The 21,975-nt window shown below is 51.1% G+C and overlaps 1 protein-coding gene across 1 annotated transcript in view; it reads right to left on the bottom strand.

Moving 5' to 3' along the window:
- Window positions 1–21,975, bottom strand: part of LOC711656 (uncharacterized) — a 153,994-nt gene that overhangs the window by 120,057 nt on the left and 11,962 nt on the right. The window contains exons 7-10 of the mRNA XM_077987269.1: window positions 20,037–20,217; window positions 14,226–14,365; window positions 7,277–7,380; window positions 6,003–6,168 (exon numbers count right to left, since the gene is read on the bottom strand). Coding sequence (XP_077843395.1) covers window positions 6,003–6,168; window positions 7,277–7,380; window positions 14,226–14,365; window positions 20,037–20,217 — 591 coding nt within the window. The remainder of the gene's footprint in view (window positions 1–6,002; window positions 6,169–7,276; window positions 7,381–14,225; window positions 14,366–20,036; window positions 20,218–21,975) is intronic.

A 21,975-nucleotide genomic window follows, 5' to 3' on the forward strand; every position in this document is an offset into this window, starting at 1 on the left:
GGGGTGGTAAATGCCCTTCACAGGCCTCACCCTGGCCACACACCAACTCACCTGGGGCATTTTGTAATACAGAGCCGAGTCCCCCAGTCTGAACAAATTGCTCTGTTCAGGGAACACCGTAAAAGCACCCCAGAGGCCGGGCACAGTGGCTCATGCCTGTAATCCCAGCACTTTGGAGGCCAAGGCGGGTGGATCACCTGAGGTCAGGAGTTCGAGACCAGCCTAGCCACAATGGCAAAACCCTGTCTCTACTAAAAATACAAAACTTAGCCAGGCATGGTGGTGCACGCCTGTAATCCCAGCTACTTGTGAGGCTACGGCACAAGAATCCCTTGAACCCGGGAGGCAGAGGCTGCAGTGAACTGAAATAGCACCATTGCATTCCAGCCTGGGTGGCAGAGCGAGATTCTGTCTCAAAAAAAAAAAAAAAAAAGAAAAGTACCCCATGTGACCCACCACTTAGATGCCCAGTTACCCTCACTCCAGGGCACTGAAGGCTTCAATGAAAGGAAGGCAAACAGGAGGGGGTTCAGGACAGAGCTGCTCCCAGCCCCAGGCACCTCGGAGAAATCAGATCAACAAATCTTTTTTTTTTTTTTTTTTTTTTTTTAAGACAGAGTCTTGCTCTGTCATCCAGGCTGGAGTGCAGTGGTGCCATCTAGGCTCACTGCAACCTCCGCCTCTTGGGTTCACTCGATTCCCCTGCCTCAGCCTCCCACATAGCTGAGATTACAGACACGTGTCACCAAGCTGGGCTAATTTTTGTATTTTTAGGAAAGCCGGGTTTCACCACGTTGGCCAGGCTGGTTGTGAACTCCTGACCTCAAGTGATCTGCTTGCCTTGGTGCTGGGATTACAGGCATGAGCCATGGTCTAGACCAATAAAACTTAGTAAACAAATTGTGTTCACTACCAGCCAGACTGCTGATAACATGTCACACACGTTGCCTTTCTTATTTCCATTTGCAGACGAGGAAACAGACACAGAAAGGGTAAGGAACTTGCCTCAGGTAGCCCAGGTGTAAATAGTAGAACTGAGATTTAACCCAGGAGGGTCTGGCTCCCAGACCAGACATGATCCCAACACTCACTGCTTCTCAAAATGCAAATTCTGGGCTCACTCTAAAATCCAGCCCTGGCGGGCCTCTGTGCTAGACCCATACCACCCCAAAACAGGGATGGCTTGGCAGCTGTGAGGAAATAAAATCTCTGCCCAGCTCTGTCCCTTTTTTTTCCCCTCCTCGAGATGGATTCTCACTCCTGTCACCCAGGCTGGAGTGCAGTGGCACAATCTCAGCTCACTGCAACCTCCGCCTTCTGGGATCAAGCGATTCTCCTGCCTCAGCTTCCTGAGTAGCCGGAATTACAGACGTGCACCACCATGCCCGGTTAATTTTTGTATTTTTAGTAGAGATGGGGTTTCACCATTTTGGCCAGGCTGCTCTCGAACTCCTGACCTCAGGTGATCTGTCCACCTCCCAAAGTGCTAGAATTACAGGCATGAGCCACCACGCCCGGCCTGCCCAGCTCTGTTCTTTCCTTGAATTCTTCACCAGGTCTGTGTTATGCTAGGATGTGAGCACACTGTGTGAACGTGTGAACATGAGCATCCGCGTGTGTGCATATTGGTGTGTGCTGTGGAATCCCAGTGCTTGTGTGTATGTTCCCATGTCGGTGTGCAGGAGTCTCAGCTCACTCGAGTACCCTAGTATGCATGTATTTCCTGGTGGATGCCTGTGCACACGTGTCCCCATGTGGGCACCTCGTGTGTCCCAGTGGGTGTGTGCATGTGCCCATGTATCCAGGTACGTGTGTGTGCACTGTGTGTCCCTTGTGTGCCCATGCACAGCCGAGTGTATCTTGGTGTGCCTGTGCATGTGTCCAGGTGTGGGTGGCTGTCTCCACACGTCCCACTGCGTAAGTGTCCTGCTGTATGTGCATGTCCTGCCATGTGTTCACATGTGCACACGCTGGGGTATATATCTGCATCTCCAGGTATATGAGTCTTGGCATGTATGCCTCAATATATATGTGTGTGTGTGTGTGTGTTGACAGGTCTATGGTGTGGGTGTGTGTCCCTGCATTTCCCCATGTGGGTGTCCTTGGAAAGCCTGCCTCGGTGTGAGCCTGCATCAGTGTGTGTGGGGGTCTGTGCGTGTGTACATGATCCAGCATGTGTGTGCATATCCCTGTGTGTTTGTATGTCCCTGTGCCTTGGTGTGAGCCTGTGTCAGTGTACGTGTGGGTCCGTGCATGTACACATGATCCAGTATACGTGTGCAAGTCCTAGTGCAATGGGTGCGTGCTTCAGTGTGTGTGGGGCGTGTCCCGTGTGCATACACGTGCGCTCAGGATGCATGTGTGTGGGTCTTGGCGTGTGCATCTCACTGCACGTTTTTTTGTGTGAAAGGACAGGGGTGTGTGGAGCCTGGAAAAAGCACATTCAATGTTTCCCTATATTTGGGCAAGGAAAACAAAGCTGTCTGTTTTCTTAATACAGAGCAGGGCAAGCGGGCTGGGCTGGGAGAGCAGGGGTTATAAAAAGACTAAGAAGCTCTCGGGCACGTGAGAGGGGCTGCCTGCTGGAGGTTCCCGCCTCTGCCTACTGTGCCCAAGAAAGGTGGTGGGGGCACAGAAAGGGCAGGCTCGGGCCTGTCCCAGACCAAAGCTGGAGCCAGAAGCCTGGTCACACCCTGCAGGGCTGTGGGGCAGGCTGGTGCCACTTGGCTGGCAGAGAGCCCAGATCTGTGAGCCGCTTCCGGTGGCCCCGCCAGGAGAGCTGGGCCAGCATGAGGTCTGGGTGCTGAGCAGTCCAGACAGTAATGACCCAGTTGGTTCTGTGTATGGCTGCCCTGGGGATGCGCCCAGAACGGCCAGCCTTCCCCGTTTTCACAAAAAACAGAAACCACATCACAAAGAGAAGTACAAATAATTTTGAAAGAAAAATAAATTTTAAAAAAGAAAAAAAAGAAAGCGGGAGGAGAAAAAACAACAACGCAAAAATCTCTAATTTATGAAGGCTTACTTACACTTCAGTTAAAAGTCTGTTTAAAATATTCACTCTTTTTCATTTTTAAAGATGGAAAAATAAAATTATCCTCAAACCTGTGACCCTTATTGAGCTGATTTCACTTTTCCAACATGATTCTAAAGCTCAGTCATCATGCTCAAGCCAACCCTCCCTGAAAAGGTAAGACAACAGAGCTGGGAGAAGACAAGACAGGAAGCGTCGGGACCTGAGTGAGATCAAACACCAGCTCGAAAGCATCAAGAAGCCGCACTTCACCAACATGAAGAACTTCTGTTCATCGAAAGACACATGAAGAAGACCGGGCGCAGTGGCTCATGCCTGTAATCCCAGCACTTTGGGAGGCCGAGGCAGGCAAATCACATGAGCTCAGGAGTTCGAGACCAGCCTGGCCAACATGGTGAAACCCCGTTTCTACTAAAAATACAAAAAAATTTAGCAGGATATGGTGGTGTACATCACAATCCCAGCTACTCAGGAGGCTGAGGCATGAGAATCACTTGAACCCGGGAGGCGGAGGTTGAAGTGAGCTGAGATCGCGCCACTGCACTTCAGCCTGGGCAACAGAGGCTCTGTCTCGAAAATTAATAAAATAAAATAAAATAAAATAAAATAAAGGCACCATTAAGAGAGGAAACTACAAGGAGGCAACTGAGTATGGCTCAGCTTGGGAAAGAACAAAGTCCCCGCACACACAGCGGCACGGACCAATCCTGCAGAGGACGTGGGTGAAAAGAATTCGGCCTCCAAGGCCCATGTGAATCTCAAGAGCAGAAGCGTCAGAACTGTGGTGACCTTTGGACATCACCAACTGGGAGGGGCACTAGGGAGCCTTCTGGAGTCAGAAACATCCTCTCTCTTGTTCTAGGGGTGGTGACACAGGTGAACAAACAGAGTTGTAAAAATTCATGGGCTGGGCACGGTGGCTCATGCCTGTAATCTCAGCACTTTGGGAGTCTGTGGTAGGCAGATCACCTGAGCTCAGAAGTTTGAGACCAGCCTCAACAATGTGGCCAGACCTCATCTATACAAGAATTACAGAAATTAGCCAGGTGTGGTGGTACATGTCCCAGCTACTCAGGAAGCGGAGGTGGGAGGATCACTTGAGCCCGGGAGGTCGAGGCTGCAATGAGCCATGAATGGGCCACTGCACTCCAGCCTGGGTGACAGAGAGAGAGACTCCGTCTCAAAAAAAAAAAAAAAAAAAAAATTGCCCAGCTTGTACACACGAAAAGAGACATGTAATGATCGGAGAGCTTACAACGTGATTAAACCTCACACCTACTGACAGCAACGGGGTGCGCTGGAGGGAATTCCAGAACAGACAGGGCACATTCATGGAAAAAGTGGGGAATCACAGCAGTCTGCGGTTTCCTTGGTGGGAACAGACCCACTCAGCCGCTCGGTCAGGGCCAGTGCTTCCTGGTGGCACAGGACATTCACGGTTGGGAAACCCTGGTGAGGGCTAGACAGAAACACCCTCTATTAACCTTGCAACCTTTTTTTTGGTAAATCTAAAATTATTCTGGACCAGGCACAGTGGCTCATGCCTGTAATCCCAGCACTTTGGGAGGCCAAGGCGGGTGGATCACCTGAGGTCAGGAGTTCAAGACCTACCTGGTCAACATGGCAAAACTCCATCTCTACTAAAAATGCAAAAATTATCCAGGCATGGAGGCAGGTGCCTGTAATCCCTGCTACTGGGGAAGCTGAGGCAGGGAGAATCGCTTCAACCCGGGGGGTGGGGTGCGGAGGCTGCAGTGAGCCAACATTGTGCCACTGCACTCTAGCCTGGGCAACAGAGGGAGACTCAGTCTCAAAAATAAATAAATAAATAAATAAATAAATAAAAATTATTCTCAAATAAAAAGTTCATTGAAATACTCTCTCCCTGCTTGCCCCTCACTCCCCACTCCCCCTCCTTCCCCCTCCCTCTCCCCAGACTTCACAAAGCCAGCGCATCCCCAGGACCTGCCAGAGATCATGCAGGGCCTCCTAACTCGAGTACAGAACAAGAAAACACGACCCAGAGAGGCATGAACTCTGGCCTGCAGGTGGAATATCGCACGTGAGGCAGGTACAGTAAGCTGCCCTACCTCTTTGGGCCTCAGTTTTCTCACCTGCAAATTGGGGATGATAAGAGCACCTACTTCAAACAGACATCTCAAGGGTTAAATGACACCTCCACTACTGGCAGAAATTATTAACCTCATCTCACGCAGATTTCCTAATTTCCAGACTCATTAAATACGTGTTTAAAAAAATAATAGCAGCTCTGATTTCAAGTGCTCAGAGTTCATGCCAGACACCAGGAGAACCACTTCACATGCAGCAATTCATTCCTCACTATGAGCCCAGGATAGAGGTACCACTTCCATTCTCCTTTTAGAGATCAGAAAACAGCCAGGCATGATGGCTCACACCTATAATCCCAGCACTGCGGGAGGCTGACGCGGGTGGATCACTTGAGGTCAGGAGTTCCAGACCAGCCTGGCCAACAAGGTGAAACCCCGTCTCTACTGAAAAAAAAAAGATACGAAACTTAGCAGGGTGTGGTGGCGGGCGCCTGTAGTCCCAGCTACGTGGGAGGCTGAGGCAGAAGAATCGCTTGAACCCGGGAGGTGGAGGTTGCAGTGAGCTGAGATTGCACCACTGCTCTCCAGCCTGGGTGACACAGCAAGACTCCGTCTCAAGTAATAATAATAATAATCAGAAAACAGGCTCAGAACAGTTAAGTCACTTGCCTGGGGTCACACAGGTGGGAGGCACAATGCTGACACTTGAACCCGGAACTCTCTGATACCAAAGGCTCCCTTGAACCTGCCACAGTAGCCCAGGAGGTTGGGCAGTCTGGCCCCCTCCGCTGATCCTATGAGGGGCTGGCACAAAAGAACCAATCACCTCCCCCGCGTCTAACCAGCAGCCAACCAGGGAAGGAGGACACCCGGGCTCTGGGTGGGGTGCAGGGACTCACCAGCAGCATGTGAACCATAGCATCTGTAGGCTGTGGGAGGAAGGCCAGTGATGACAGCCACGTCTCCGCCTCGTCTGCCTCTACCTCCCCGGATGCGATGAGTTCCTTCATGAGGCCCACACAGTGCTCTGTCCCACAGGAAGGCAGGGCATCCACCAGTGGCTGCCTGAGATCGTCAAGGTGACCCACACGTGCTGAGCGCCTGCAAGCCTCATCTCACCGAAGTCACCCGGGGGTAAACTGAGGCTCAGAGAGGTAAGGTGCAGACATTCCCACTCTCACACCTTGGGAGGGGCTGACCCGGGTCTGGGATCCCTTGAGCCTGGCTGACACCTGTGCTCTTAGCACAGCAGCACCCAGCCCAGACCCTGGCAGCTCTACCCACCCAAAAAACACAGTGGTTTGGGAAAACACAAGTCCACACCCAGTGCTCTGCTGAAATCCACCCAAGCAAATGTCACCGAGTAGGAGTAAAAATCCCTAGCGGAACAGGAACCAACAATCAGCAAATGGTCTCTCGTTTAAACCTCAGATACTCAGTACAACATCAGGACATTTATTTTTTCCTTTTTTCTGAGACAGCGTCTCACTCTGTCACCCAGGCTGCAGTGCAGCGGTGCGATCACACCTCACTGCAGCCTCTACCTCCTGGGCTCAGGTGATCCTCCCACTCCGCCTGCCAAGTAGCTGGGACCACAGGTGTTCACCACCCCCTCGAGCTAACTTTCAAATTTGTTGTGGAGATGGGGGCATTGCTTTGTTGCCCAGGCTGATCTCAAACTTCTGAGCATAGCCCTGAGCTGATCGAGTTAGTGCCTCAGAGATTCCCCTCCGAGATTAGGAGTCTCTTTACCCCCCTTACTGGCTCCAAATCAGCAAGGTCTGGGTGGTGGAATCCCCGCTCTGCCCAGCACCTCCCAGCCCTGACTCTCCACCCCCCGCAGGAGGGTACCCTGGGTGCATTGGAATGCTAATTCCAGCAAGAGGGTCCCTGTCTGGAGAAGGGAACAATGGCTGTCTTTATCCGCCAGGCCCTTCAGCTTCTGGTCTCACGCAGGATCAAGCTTGGGCCCCGTGGGAACCTCCAGCCTCCCCACTTAATCTCCTTCTTGGGGCACGTTTTCAGACCGAGGACAAGTCAGTGTCGTGGGGACGGGATGAGGCATCAGCATCCATCCCTCACTGGGAACCCGGAACAGCACAAATACTCCCCACAACCCAGGGATGCCCCCAGCCAGCTCCTGGTCCATCCCCCACCCGGAGAGGGGCCTTACCCGTTGTCTCGGCATTTGAAGGAAGAATCTCGCCAGAGTTCCATCAGCTCACCTCCGGAAAGGCCCTGGAGCTGGGACACCAGTGTCAGGAACAAGTCCATGGCCTGGGATTCAGAGGGAGCAGCATGAGACACCCAGCAGTGTAGAGGATCCCCGAAGTTCACCTCACCCGTCCCTTGCCTGCAAGCACAACCGTGGGGAAAGTAGGAAGGACCTGCTACCTTCTCCCAAGGTGTCCTGAGACCCAGTGAGATGAAGCTCCAGGTCTGGCTTCTCCCTCACTACACCCCCAGCCCCTACAAGCACACAGGTGGGCTCATTTTTCTTTAATGTAAAAGGTATTTATTGAGCACCTACTATGTGCCTTGCATTGCACTCAGGATATGGCAGTGAAAGAACAGGCAGAGTGTCTGAATCTGTGGCATCTAATAAAAGCCCAATAAATGTTCACTATGATTGTAATATAATTATTCTAATGAGTCTTAGCATATTTCAAATATTTACTGAGGTAGCAATCTTTTCCTATATACTATATATATATATTTTTTGAGACAGTCTCACTCTGTTGCCCAGGCTAGGGTAGAGTGACACGATCTCGGCTCAATGCAACCTCCATCTCCTGGGTTCAGGTGATTCTCCTGCCTCAGCCTCCTGAGTAGCTGGGATTACAGGCACCTGTGACCATGTCTGGCTAATTTTTTGTATTTTTAGTAGAGACAAGGTTTCCCCATGTTAGCCAGGATGGTCTTGATCTCCTGACCTCATGATCTGCCCACCTCAGCCCCCCAAAGGGCTGGGATTACAGGCATGAGCCACCACGCCTGGACTATTTTTTTTTCTAAGAGACAGGGTCTCCCTCTGTCTCCCAGGATGGACTGCAGCAGCACAATCACTTCTTACTGCAGCCTCAACCTCCTGGGCTCAAGCGATCCTCCCACCTCAGCCTCCCGTGCAGCTGGGAATACAGGCACCCATCACCACGCTCAGCTAATTTTTTTGTATTTTTCATAGAGATGAGGTTTCACCATGTTGCCCAGGCTGGTCTCAAACTCCTGGGCTCAAGTGATCCACCCACCTTGGCCTCCCCAACTGCCAGGATTCCAGGCGTGAGCCATCGTTCCCACCCTTTTCCAATATTTCTAATTTTAAAAAATGTAATTGTTTTATACAATTATTAACAGTGATGACTAATAAAGGGCATTGTAAGGGGTGCAGAGGGCCCAAAACTCACAAGAAATAAAGGACTGCACTCAGAGAACAGCCCCTGGCTTTACGACACATTTAGCTTGGGAAACCTTCCCTTCTGGTACCCCTGTAGTCTCAGGCTGACTGCATGGCCTGAACCCAAAGCTACAGAAACAGCAACAAGGTAGGAGCCAAGCCAAGCCAAGCCAGGTCCTGGCTTCCTTTAGGAAAGCCCCCATGCTTCCCCCAGGCTTGACCAGGGCCAGGTCTGAAGCCCCCACCCACCCAGGGTTCCTCCGAGACTGGGACCTGCTTCCCTGACCCTGGACCTCCCTTCTGTGTGTGGCTGTGACGGAATCCCCTGCACACACAGCTCGATCTCAGCAAGATACAGCCTGCAACACAGACCCTAACTCGTCACTCGGCCCACCTGCCAACGTGTCTGCCTGCCAGAGTCCAGGCAGCCTTCCCAGAATGTGCCTTCTGTGGGCACAGCCAGCGGCAACCCTCAGCTCTCTTTCCTTCCTCCGGTGGGACCCACGAGCCAGCACCTGCTGCAGGCTAACTGCCACCATCGCAGCTGGCCCTGACCACTGGTAGCCTAAAAGACTCTATTGCCCATTTTGGGTCTGCTGTCCAAAAAAATTTCAGTTCCAGGCCTGCTTCCTTCCCTCCTAATGGGCTCGGCCACATTTCCCTCTGGCTGGTGGCTGCCTTTCCCCGACTGCCCTTGGCACCCTGGGTTCGGAACACGTGTGCAGAGGGGCACCTGGGGATGGTGCCTGCCTGGGACCACTCCTCCTGCTCTGGGAAAGCCTCTGGCCACAAGTGTTACCCTGAAAATGGGCCTTTCAGATCCAGGCACAACAGGAGGGATCATTAGTGGCTCATCCTGGTTTCCCTTCACTGGGAGAAGAAGAAACTCAAAAGGAGAAAAGAGGGCAGATCTAGGCAGGCTCTGGATGGAGACAAAGGGTCCAAGGCTCCCGCCTAGAAATCAAGACTGGGGCCTGGCGGTAGTTCACGCCTATAATCACAGCACTTTGCGAGGCTGAGCAGGGTGGATCACTGGAAGTCAGGAGTTTGAGACCAGCATGGCCAACCTGGTGAAACCCTGTATCTACTAAAAATACAAAAATTAGCCAGGCATGGTGTTGCATCCCTGTTAATCCCAGCTATTCAGGAGGCTGAGGCAAGAGAATCACTTGAACCAGGAGATGGAGTTTGTAGTTGCAGTGACCCAAGATCACGCCACTGCACTCTCCAGCCTGAGCAACAGAGCGAGATACCATCTCAAAAAAAAAAAAACAGACAGACATGTAAGTCAATAAGAAACCTGCCACCCCCATCACCACCAGTAACACATCATAATAGTAATAAGGCTGGGTGCAGTGGCTCACACCTGTAATCCTAGCACTTTGGGAGGTCGAGGCAGGCAGATCACTTGCGGTCAGGAGTTCGAGACCAGCCTGGCCAACATGGTGAAACCTCATCTCTACCAAAAATACAAAACCTAACTGGGCATGGTAGCGCGAGCCTGTAATTCCAGCTATTCAAGAGGCTGAGACAGGAGAATCACTTTAACTCGGGAGGCAGAGGTTACAGTGAGCCAAGATCGCACCACTGTACTCCAGCCTAGGTGACAGAACAATACCGTCTCGAAAAAAAAAAAAAACTGTAATAATAAATACGTCACTAGTTACTTTGCAAGGAGCCTTTACTACGTTCCAGGCACTGGTCTAAGCTGACAGAAAAGGAAAGTGACATTCAATAAGTGTTTGAGTCAGGTGCCGCCGGCCACATGCTACTCAGTAGCAGAGCAGAGACTTGAACCCAGGGCACCAGTTCCTAAACCCACTTTCTTAACCAGCATTCTATATGCAATGGCTAAAAAAAAAAAAAAAAAAAAAAAAAAAAAAAAAAAAAAGTCCTGATCTGTAGCGTTTGCCAATTCCCATGGTGTAAATACACCCACCATGGTCAATTTCAGGCAACCAACATGCAATTGCTAAGGACAGACCTGGGAAGAAATGCACCTTAGCATATCATATCATATTTCCACCATACAGTTACAACAAACATGACTAACCTCTAATGGAAAGACAATAGTAAAATGTAGTAAAATAACCAGGTAGTTGTGGTTTGGAGTATTTAATACCTTTGTTTCTAATATAATTATTTTTATTTGATTTTTTAATTTTTCTTCCTTTTTTTTTTTTTGGAGAAGAGTCTCACTCTGTCACCCAGGCTGGAGTGCAGTAGTATGATCCCAGCTCACTGTAGCCTCAACCTCCCAGGCTCAAGCCAACCTCCTGCCTCAGCTTCCCAAGTAGCCAGGACCACAGGCATGTACCACCATGCTTGGCTTCTTTTGTGTAGAGATGGGCTCTTCCTATGTTGCCCAAGCTGGTCTCAAACCCCTGGGCTCAAGTGATCATCCATCTTAGCCTTCCAAAGTGCTGGGATTACAGGTGTGAGTCACCGTGCCCAGCCTATTTACTTGTTGATACACATTAGATGCACATGTTTTCAGGGTACCCATGGAATAATTTGATACATTCATCTAATCAAATCAGGATAATTGCGATATCCATCACCGTAACTATTTACCTTTTCTTTACATTAGAAACGTTCAAATTATTCTCTTCTAGCTATTTTTAAATGTAGCATTATGTTAATTATAGTCATCATAGGAATCTATCGAGTGTTAGTCTGATTTCTATTGAAGTGTGTATTTGTACCCATCAGTCAGCTATGTTAATACGACTATTTATTTTGTTTTGTTTTGTTTTATTTTATTTATTTGAGGTGGAGTCTTGCTCTTGTCGCCCAGGCCGGAGTGCAGTGGAGGGATCTCTGCTCACTGCAACCTCTGCCTCCTGGGTTCAAGTGATTCTTCTGTCTCAGCCTTCCAAGTAGCTGGGATTACAGGCTCCTGGCCAATTTTTGTATTTTTAGTAGAGACGGGGTTTCACTATGTTGACCAGGCTGGTCTTGAACTCCTGACCTCAGGTGATCTGCCTGCCTCAGCCTCCCAACGTGCTGGGATTACAGGCGTGAGCCACTGTGCCTGGCCACAACTTAATGTTTAAAACAGCAGTGTTTAACAACCAGTCTGCGGGACACCTGGAAATCTACTCACCCACTCTTGTGAGCCAGTCCTGTTCTGCCACTGTCCACACCGTTTCGTGACTGCACACAGTCAGCCCTTAATAAACACCTGTAACTCCAGCTCCTTGTTCTCAGAACACCCAAGATTGATGATTAGCCATGCCCTCTCCCAGGCATCTTTCCTGGCAGCCTGGAGTTGGCCCCACTGGCTCTCTCTGTCTGTCCCCTCCCACACCCAATGCACTCTTGCTTCCTCCTCCTTTGTTCCTTAGGGATGCCCTTGGCCATCCCACCCTCTGCCCCCCACATCGAAACTCCGGGGCCTCTCCACAGAGGGCCCGACTCGGGGGTTTGCTTTCTATTGAGCGCTGAGTCCTGGTTTTGTTTCTGGACTGAAAAACAAACCTTGTCTCCCACCCACCATCAATGGGGAGGGGCAGAGGCATTTCAAGCCAAAGCTCATGAGGTCTGTCCCCCTGGCAACCCAGGCAGGCCCTCAGCCCTCCCAGGGGCCCAGGAGCTGCTTGGTGTGCACTGATGTGGCCCTGCAAAGCCATTTCCAGCAACAGGGTCCTCAGCTTTTTACCCCTCAGCCCAGGGGACCTCCCCGGTGGCAATAACTTCCTTTTCAGTCTGTAAGTAAAAGACAGCCACACAGTGCCCTCTGGGGCTAGCTCCACCAGCATCCAAACGTGGAGACCCAGGCCTGCAGCCCTTGCCCTGAGCCACCCCTGCCAGGGGAAATGTCCAGTTAGGTGGTCAGGCGTGCTTTTAAGGCCAAAGAACGCAGTCCTGTCTTCCCATCAAGCCATGAGGTTCAGCAGTGCAACGGTTACAGCACAGGTCACAGAGCAGCGGTCCGCTACTGGTGACAACTGTGCTCCCCAGGGCCATCTCGCTGCCACGGACTACAGGTAGGGATGATGATAACATCTAGTGAGGAGAGGCCACAGATGCTGCTAAACATCCCACATTGCCCATGACAGCCTCCCCCACACCCCCGACAAAGAATGACCCAGCCCTTGGTGTCCACAGCACCCAGGGTGAGAAACCCTGCCTTGGGCCAGGCTGCCTGGGTTAACAGCCCAGCTCTATCACTTACTAGCACTGTGGCTTTAAGCACATTTCCTAAACTCTTCAAGCTTCAGTTTGCTCATCTGTAAAATGGGCACAATGATATGAATATCACTGAGATGATTAAATTAGGTAACACAAGTCAGGGCCTGGAGCTTATTGTCTGAGCATACACTAAGTGCTCAATTAAACTATAAAGCCTTGGCAGAGTGCAGCGGCTTACGCCTGTAATCCCAACACCTTGGCAAACTGAGGTGGGAGGATTATTTGTGTCCAGAAGTTCAAGACAAGCCTGGGCAACATGGCGAAATCCCGTCTCTACAAAAAACACAAGAATTAGCCAGGTGTGGTGGCATGCACCTGCAGTCCCAGCTACTCTGGAGGCTGAGGTGAGAGGATCGCTTTAGCCTGGGAGGTCAAGGCTGCAGTAAGCCATGACTGCACCACTATACTCCAGCCTGGGCAACAGAGTGAGACGCTGTCTTAAAAAAAAGGCTGGGCACAGTGGCTCATGCCTGTAATTCCAGCACTTTGAGAGGCCGAGGTGGGTGGATCACGAGGTCAGGAGATCAAGACCATCCTGGCTAACACGATGAAACCCCGTCTCTACTAAAAATACAAAAAAAAAAAAAAAAAAATTAGCCAGGTGTGGTGGCGGGTGCCTGTAGTCCCAGCTACTCGGAAGACTGAGGCAGGAGAATGGCGTGAACCTGGGAAGCAGAGCTTGCAGTGAGCCAAGATTGCACCACTGCACGCTAGCCTGGGGGAGAGCAAGACTCTGTCTCAAAAAAAAAAAAAAAAAAAAAAATTGTAGAACATTGAATGGAGGCCCCCAAAATTATATGTCTGTGTCCTACGTCCTAGATCTTGTAAATTTCCCTTATTTGGAAAAAGGATCTTTGCAGATGTAATTAAGTCAAGGATCTTGAGATACGATTATCCTAGATTATTTGGGCGAGTCTTCAATCCAATGACACATCACTTTCCTCCCCCAGGGACTGTACCATGCTAAACCATCTCTCTTATGCTTTGCAGCTTACATGTGGGTTCAAGGCCCTCTCTCAGAAAAAGACAGTTGGGGAGGAGAATCTCATCATCACAGCTCAGCCTCAGGACCTCAGATTCTTGATGATCACCAAGGAAGGAACTGGCCATAAGTCTCAAAGTCACATCTGCCTCTTGACTTGAAACAGCCAGGAGTTTTGAAGGAGGCCTGGGCCATGTGTTTCTAACTTTGCTGTGGGAAGTCCTCAATGCTGAGGCTCACATGTGGCTAGGTCTGGGAGGTTACACTGCAAGTCAAGAGGACTGTTGTATGCTCCTAGACAGACAGAGGAGAAAAGGCTTCCCCTCTGCCCACATCCAACCTGGACTGGGGCACTGGCTTGGCAAACAACATCTAGATTTCCTTGCTTTTGCAATGAGGTACAGTTGTGCAGTGCACAACCTACCCACCCATACATGACAGCCTTGACATTAAATATGAGAGGATGGGCCATGATATGGGCAGGAAGAGGAAGGTGTCCTAGGGACTCAGGGCCAAGAAAGACTCTGGCCTGGGGCTGGAGAAGCCACTTACCTCCAAGCTAGTGGTCTGAGCCAGGCACAGCCTCCTCACTAACGTGGCTGCGGTGGCCACCATGGCCTGGGATGGTGTCTCCTCCCACTCATACAGCAGGCTGCTTGGGGTCATGTCTTTATCATCTCCAGCATCTGGATCTGAGATGGGAAGAGGTTGATGGGATGACCATATGGGGAAAGGCCAGAGTGAGCTAGAAAGCCCTCTGGGAGTTGCCCCCATCCCACCAATGCTTCCTTCAGCATGTTTCAGGCAACAGGTAAGATGGGTGTCTAGAGGGAAATCATGGCACCATCCTTGCAAACAGCCTAAGATGGGAAGCACCTATGTACCCACCAGCGGGAGCTGGGCAAACAAACTGTGGACCACTCACACCAGGGAACACTGAGTATCTTTTTTTTTTTTTTTTTTTTTTTTTGAGATGGAGTCTCACTCTGTCGCCCAGGCTGCAGTGCAGGAGCCCTATCTCGGCTCACTGCAAGCTCCGCCTCCCGGGTTCACGCCATTCTCCTGCCTCAGCCTCTGGAGTAGCTGGGAATACAGGCGCCCACCACCACGCCCAGCTAATTTTTTTGTATTTTTAGTAGAGACGGGGTTTCACCGTGTTAGCCAGGATGGTCTTGATCTCCTGACCTTGTGATCTGCCTGCCTCGGCCTCCCAAAGTGCTGGGATTACAGGCGCCTGCCACCATGCCCGGCTAATTCTTTTATATTTTTAGCAGAGACAGGGTTTCACTGTGTTAGCCAGGATAGTCTCAATCTCCTGACCTTGTGATCCACCCGCCTCGGCCTCCCAAAGTGCTGGGATTGCAGGCATGAGGCACTGTGCCCGGCCAACGCTGAGTATCCTTTAACAGAAACAGGTCAGCAGGACACGCCCTGCTTTGGAAAGATCTCCAAGCCATCGAGTGACCAAGGCAAGATGCAGAACAGTGTATGGTTCAAAAATAAAAATAGACTGCTCTAAGACAGGCATAGAGGCTCACGCCTGTAATCCCAGCACTTTGGGAGGCCAAAGTGGATGGATCGCCCGAGGTCAGGAGTTCGAGACCAGCCTGGCCAGCATGGTGAAACCTGTCTCTATTAAAAATACAAAAAATTAACTGGGCGTGGTGGCAGGTGCCTGTAGTCCCAGCCACATGGAAGGCTGAGGCAGGAGAATTGCTTGAACCTGGGAGGTGGAGGTTGTAGTGAACTGAGATCACGCCACTGCACTCCAGCCTGGGCCACAAGAGCGAGACCCCGTCTCAAAACAAAACAAAACACCAGACCAACCAAATAGACACAGTCGCCTATGTATCTGTAAGTACACAGAATTTGTCTGGAAGAGTATACTGGAAGCAAGGAATGGTGTCAGCCTCTGGAGAGGGGGGACTCATTTTAACTGTGTCCTTTTGTACCATGTCACACATAACCTTGTCAAAACAATAAATCTTCATCTCTCTCATGCATTCAGTCCTGTGACTGCTTCCTAATAACGATGGGTGATGGCAGAAACTGCCCTCTGCTCTGCACACAGCCATGGTGTTAACCTTTCCTAAGTCCCGCTTGGACCCCCACACCTCAGTCAAAGACCTACGCTCGAATCCACAATCCACACCTCCCTCAGCTTCAGTGCTCCTTGGCAAAGGCGTGCGCCTTCTAGATGCTGTCCACCACCCCCTGGCCGCCTGCAGGCCGGGGCACCCGCCCTCACAGTGTGTCCGGCTCCACACAGGTGCACACATTCATCCATCTAATCCTCAGACCTCTCCTTAGCCCCCCAGGTGCCTGGGACACACAGAGGTTGCTCCCGCCCCAGGGAAACACTTCCTGTTTCCTCCCTGAATGCTCTTTCCTGCATCTTCCCAAAGCTGATCTTGTCTTATCCTTCAGCAAAATCATTACTTCCTCAGAGGCCCTCTTACCGACCACCCCCACCCCACCGCCACCCCGTCTAAGTCACTGGCTGTCATGCAGCTGTTTAACTTCTTTCCTGACACAGATCACAGTCTCAAGCCACCCTGACTGGGTTTTTTCCCCCCATCTGTGGTTCCCCCCTCCCAGGAGGGTGTCAGCCTCAGTGTGTCAGGAATGGAGTCGACCATGATCACAGCCCTGTCCCCAGAGCCCCAGCAGTGCTTAGCACCAACAGGTGCTCAGACAGGCATTTGGGGTAAGCATGAATGAAAACACACTCCTGATGACCTGCCAAGAATCTGCAAACCTAAGGAGAATTCTCCCATGACAGCTGGGAACCAGATGACTCCAACCCAGGGAGAAGGACAGGGCCAAGTCAGGGCCATCTGAACCCAGTGCGGAACTTCAAGGAGGGATAAAGTCTCATTCCCGAGTGTGCCTTTGGGATCAGGCCCTAAAGAATGGGGCCAGGAGGATGTGAACGTTCATAGACGCCACGTGTCAGGTGCTTAGCTAAAGGCAGTGATGATTTTTTTTCTTTTTTTTTTTTTTTTTTCAGAAGGGGTCTCACTCTGTCACCCAGGCTGGAGTGCAGTGACGCGATCACAGCTCACTGCAGCCTCGACCTTCTGGGCTCAGGTGATCCTCCCACTTCAGACTCCCAAGCAGCTGGAATTACAGACACACACTACCATGCCTGACTAATTTTTTGTATTTTTCACAGTGACGGGGTTTCATCATGTTGCCAGACTGGTCTCGAACTCCTGGAGTCAGGCAGTCTGCTCCCTTTGCCCTCCCAAGGTGCTGGGATTACAGGCTTGAGCCACTGTGCCCAGCTGACCATTTTCTGTAACTTTCCCCATAACCTATGGGATAAGGGGTGACCTACCCATATATTTACAGCTAAGGAAACTGAGGCACAGAGAGACGCTATCAGCCCAAGTCACACAACATAGAGTCAGAATTAGAATCGAGTTCTGACTCCAAAAGCCTCCTGGGAATGACAGTGAAAATATGAAAAAACTCCTCCATACAATGGAATATTACTCAGCAAAGAAAAAGAAAACATTCCAATTCAGGCCACAACATGGATGAACCTTAAACATTGTGCTGAGTGAAGAAGTTAGACAGAAAAGCGCACACTTCATAACCACATTTATATGAAATCCCAGAACAGGAAAATCAGAGGAAGAAAGTAGTTGAGTGGCTGCCAGGGTCTGGGAAGATGAGGGCTCATGAGCACAAGGTTTGTTTTTAGGGTGGTGACAGTGTTCTCAAGTTGATTAACGTGGACCACAGTGGTTCACACCTGTAATCCCAGCACTGTGGGAGGCTGCAGTAGTAAGATCACTTGCAACCAGGAGTTTGCGACCAGCCTGGGCAACACAGCGAGACCCTCTTTCTACACAGAAAGTTTAAAAAATTAGCCAGGCATGGTGGTGCACAGCTGTAATGGGGAGGCTGAGGCTGGGGGAATCCCTTGAGCTAGAGAGGTGGAGGCACTATTGCATTCCAGCCTGGGTGACAGAGCAAGACTGCCTCTTTAAAAAACTAAGTTGAAGACTGGGCACGGTGGCTCATGTCTATAATCCTAGCACTTTGGGAGGTCAAGATGGGCAGATCACCTGAGGTCAGCAGTTCAAGCCCACCCTGGTTGTAAAACCCCATCACTACTAAAAACACAAAATTAGCTGCGCATGGTGGCAGGTGCCTGTAATCCCAGCTACTCAGGAGGCTGAAGCAGGAGAATCGCTTGAGCCCAGGAGGAGGAGGTTGCAGTGAGCTGAGATCACGCTACTGCACTCCAGCCTGGGCAGCAGAGCCAGACTCCATCTCAAAATAATAATAATAATGATGATGATGATAATAATAATAATAATAATAATGGGGCCTAGCATAGTGGCTCACGCCTGTAATCCCAGCAATTTGGGAGGCTGAGGCAGGCGGATCGATCACCTGAGGTCAGGAGTTTGAGACCAGCTTGGCTGACATGGGGAAACTCCATCTCTACTAAAAATACAAAAATTAGCCGGGCATGGTGGTACACACCTGTAATCCCAGCTACTCGGAGGCTGAGGCGGGAGCACTGCGTGAACCTGGGAGAGGAGGTTGCAGTGAGCTGAGATCACGCCACTGCACTCCAGCCTGGGTGACAAAGCAAGCCTCCATTTCAAAATATAAAATAAAATAAATAATAAAGTTGATTGTGGTGATGATGGATGTACAACTCTGAATATACTAGAAACCAGTGAACTGTACACTTTAAATGCTGAATTGTATGGTATGTGAATTCTGTCTTAATAAAGCTGTTAAAAAGGAGGAAAAAAAAAGAAATCTCATCCAACTCAGTGGGACACCACTGGGTCCTGGCAAGCCTGGATGCCCTCAGGCACAGCTAGTTTCTGCAGCTGAGGGTCGATGTGCAGGGAGGGCAGACCAAGCTGGGATCCTAGAAGGCGTCCCGTGGTGCTGAGTGAAGCCAGGAAAATGCCAAGGTCCCATCTAGAGGGTTCTCCCCTGGGGGTGCTGGGAGCCTGCCCTTCAAGGCAAACACAATTACCAGCCAGGGCTATGGAACACACGGCAGGAGTCCAGGCCCCAGCCCTGCCTCTCACTGACTGAGTGACCTTGGACAAGTCATTTGACCTCTTTGAGCCGTAGGTCACTTATCCGAAAAATTTAATTGGTGGGGCACAACGGCTCACACTTGTAATCCCAGCACTTTGGGAAGCTGGAGTGGAAGGATAATTTGAGCCCAGGAGTTCGAGACCAGCCTGGTTTATGAAACCCTGTCTCTACAAAAACAAACAAACAAACAAACAAATGAAAATTAGCCAGGCATGGTGCTATGTGCCTGCAGTCCCAGCTACTTGGGGGACTGAGGTGGGAGGATCACCTGAGCCTGGGGAGGCTGAGACTACACTGAGCCCTGATCGGACCACTGCTGTCTAGCCTGGGCAACAGAACAAGATTGTGTCTCAAAATAAATAAATAAATAAATAATTTATTTCTTGAGATGGAGTCTTACTCTGTGACCCAGTCTAGAGTGCAGTGGCATGATCTTGGCTCACTGCAACCTCCGCCTCCCGGGTTCAAGCGATTCTCTGGCCTCAGTCTCCCGAGTAGCTGGGATCACAGGTGCCCACCACCACTTCCAGCTAATTTTTGCATTTTTAGTAGAGACAGGGTTTCTGCATGTTGGCCAGGCTGGTCTCGAAACTCCTGAAATCAAGTTATTCGCCTACCTTGGCCTCCCAAAGTGCTGGGAGCCACTGCACCCAGCCAAAATTTTTATTTAAATTTAACTAATAACAGTACCTTCCTAATGAGGTTTTGATGAGAATTAAATTAAATACACATAAAGGGCTCAGCACAGCTACTGGCCCACAGTAAATCCTTCCAAAATCCCAGCAGTGAGAATAACCGTTCTTATTTCATCATTCAGGAAGATAACTGGTTTCCAAACATGGAAAAGCAATCCTCCCCCCAGATACAGGCCTCGCTTGTCTCATCCTGTGCAAAATTGTAGGAGGGCACCAAGTCCCAGGTAATGCTATGTGTTAGCAGGAACTTTCTGGAAAATCAGAAAACTTGGGTCAGTTTGCCCCTAAAATGGGCAGACTGAGGGGTTGCTGAATTTAAGGTTGAGAAACAGAAGATTCCATCTTCACCAAGGACATCCCAGGGAAAAGGGGCTCAACCAAGCCAGGACCATTTGATCTGAACCGGCAGAAAGAGCCTGAAGAATCTTCTAGAAGTGGCTAACTCTCCTGATGATGACCATTTTCAGAAATAGGTCAGAGGTGTCCAGGCCGGGACACAGGGATGGAGCCTGGGCCTGCTTGAGTCCCTATGGCCAGACCACCCTCGCACCACGGTCAGGGGGTGGCCACCAGGGAAGGCTGAGGTCACCTGTGCCCGCTGGATCTTGGGACATCTCGTGCAGCAGGCTGAGTGAGGAGAGGGTCCGCATCTGCACGGCGCTCGCCTTTGCAGACAGTGGCCCTGCAGCGTCCAGCTCTGTGCAGGAGGCCTCCCGCAGCACGCCGGCCCGGAAGTTCTGGACGCAGGTCAGGCGGGAAGTCAGGCCGGGCTGCAGACCAAGAGGGGAAGAGACAGCGGAGGTCAGGATCTAGCCATCCACAAGACCCAGCTGGAACCCAGGGGAGGAGGAATGAGGGCCCCATCAGAGCCACAGGCCCCATCCTTCTCTCAGCAAGGCTGGGGAGGAGATGCTGAGGGCTGCATCCCAGCATCACCCACCCCTGGCTCGCCTGGATTGTGGCAACAGCAGCCAAGGCAAAGGCAGATGGGAGGTGACAAGGACGAGGGGAAGCAAGAAAGTCTAGCAGACAGTGACCCCCAGGAGAGAAGTGATAAATGTATGAAAACATTCAAATCAGCAGAGGCCCACCTCCACCTCTCAGATGCTGAGACTTTTGATAACAAGTCAACATGAACAATGATCACTTATCATCCTCCTGCAGATGTTTAGTATTTACAAAGCGCTTGCCTCTTCAGGGAGCTGGAGACAGAGGTGTAGAGGAGGGCTTGGGGAAGAGGACAGAGGGGCGGGTGCGGTGGCTCATTCCCATAGTTCCAGCACTTGGGGAAGCCAAGGTGGCAGGAATGCTTGAGCTCAGGAGTTCAAGATCAGCCTGGGCAACATAGCAAGACATCATCTCTACTAAAAATAAAATAAAATAAAAAATTAACCAGGAATGGTGGTGTAGTCCCACCAGGTGTAGTCCCACCTACTTGGGAGGCTGAGGCAGGAGGATCAATTGAGCTCAGGAGTTCAAGATCAGCCTGGGCAACATAACAAGACACCATCTCTACTAAAAATAAAAATAAAAAAATTAACCAGGAGTGGTGCCTTGTGCCTGTAGTCCCAGCTACACTCGAGAGGCTGAGACAGGAGGATCACTTGAGTCCAGGAGTTGAAGGCTGCACTGAACCATGATCACACCACTACACTCCAGCCTGAGTGACACAGTGGGATTCTGTCTCTAAGGAAATAGATACATACATACATACATACATACAATAAAATTTCTTGAAGGAAAGAGAAGAGGGGAGGGAAGGGGAAGGGAGGAGAGGAGGTAAAGGAAGGAGAACCAAGAAGAGAAGGAATTTGCAGAGAGGACAGGAAGAGCTGAGGAGGGAGGAGACGAAGAGGGAGGAGGGAGGAAAGAGAGAGGAGGAGAGGAGGAGGGAGGAGGAGAGGAGGAGGAGAGGAGGAGGGAGGAGGGGAGGAGGAGGGAGGAGGGGAGGAGGAGGGAGGAGGGGAGGAGGAGGGAGGAGGGGAGGAGGAGGAAGGAGGGGAGGAGGAGGGAGGAGGGGAGGAGGAGGGGAGGAGGAGGGGAGGAGGGGAGGAAGGGAGGAGGAGAAGAAGAGGGAGGAGGAGAGGAAGAGAGAAGAGGGAGGAGGAGGAAGGAGGAAGGAAGAGGGAGGAGGAAGGAGGAGGGGAGGGGGGAAGGGGGAAGAGGGGAGGGAGGAGGAAGGAGGAGGGGAGGGAGGAAGGAGGAAGGGAGGGGGGAAGGGGGAGGAGAGGAGGGAGGAGGAGGAGGGAGGAGAGGAGGCAGGAGGAGGGAGGAGGAGGGAGGAGGAGGGAGGAGAGGAGGGAGGAGAGGAGGGAGAGGAAGAGGAGAGGAGGGAGGAGAGGAGGGAGGAGGAAGGAGGAGGAGAGGAGGAGGAGGAGAGGAGGAGGAGGGAAGAGGAGGAGAGGAGGAGGAGGGAGGAGGAGAGGAGGAGGAAGGAGGAGGGAGGAGGAGAGGAGGAGGAGGGAGGAGGAGAGGAGGAGGAGGAGAGGAGGAGGAGGAGAGGAGGAGGAGGGAGGAGGAGGAGGGAG

Source organism: Macaca mulatta, chromosome 20, assembly GCF_049350105.2.
Source record: "Macaca mulatta isolate MMU2019108-1 chromosome 20, T2T-MMU8v2.0, whole genome shotgun sequence".
NCBI lineage: Eukaryota > Metazoa > Chordata > Mammalia > Primates > Cercopithecidae > Macaca > Macaca mulatta.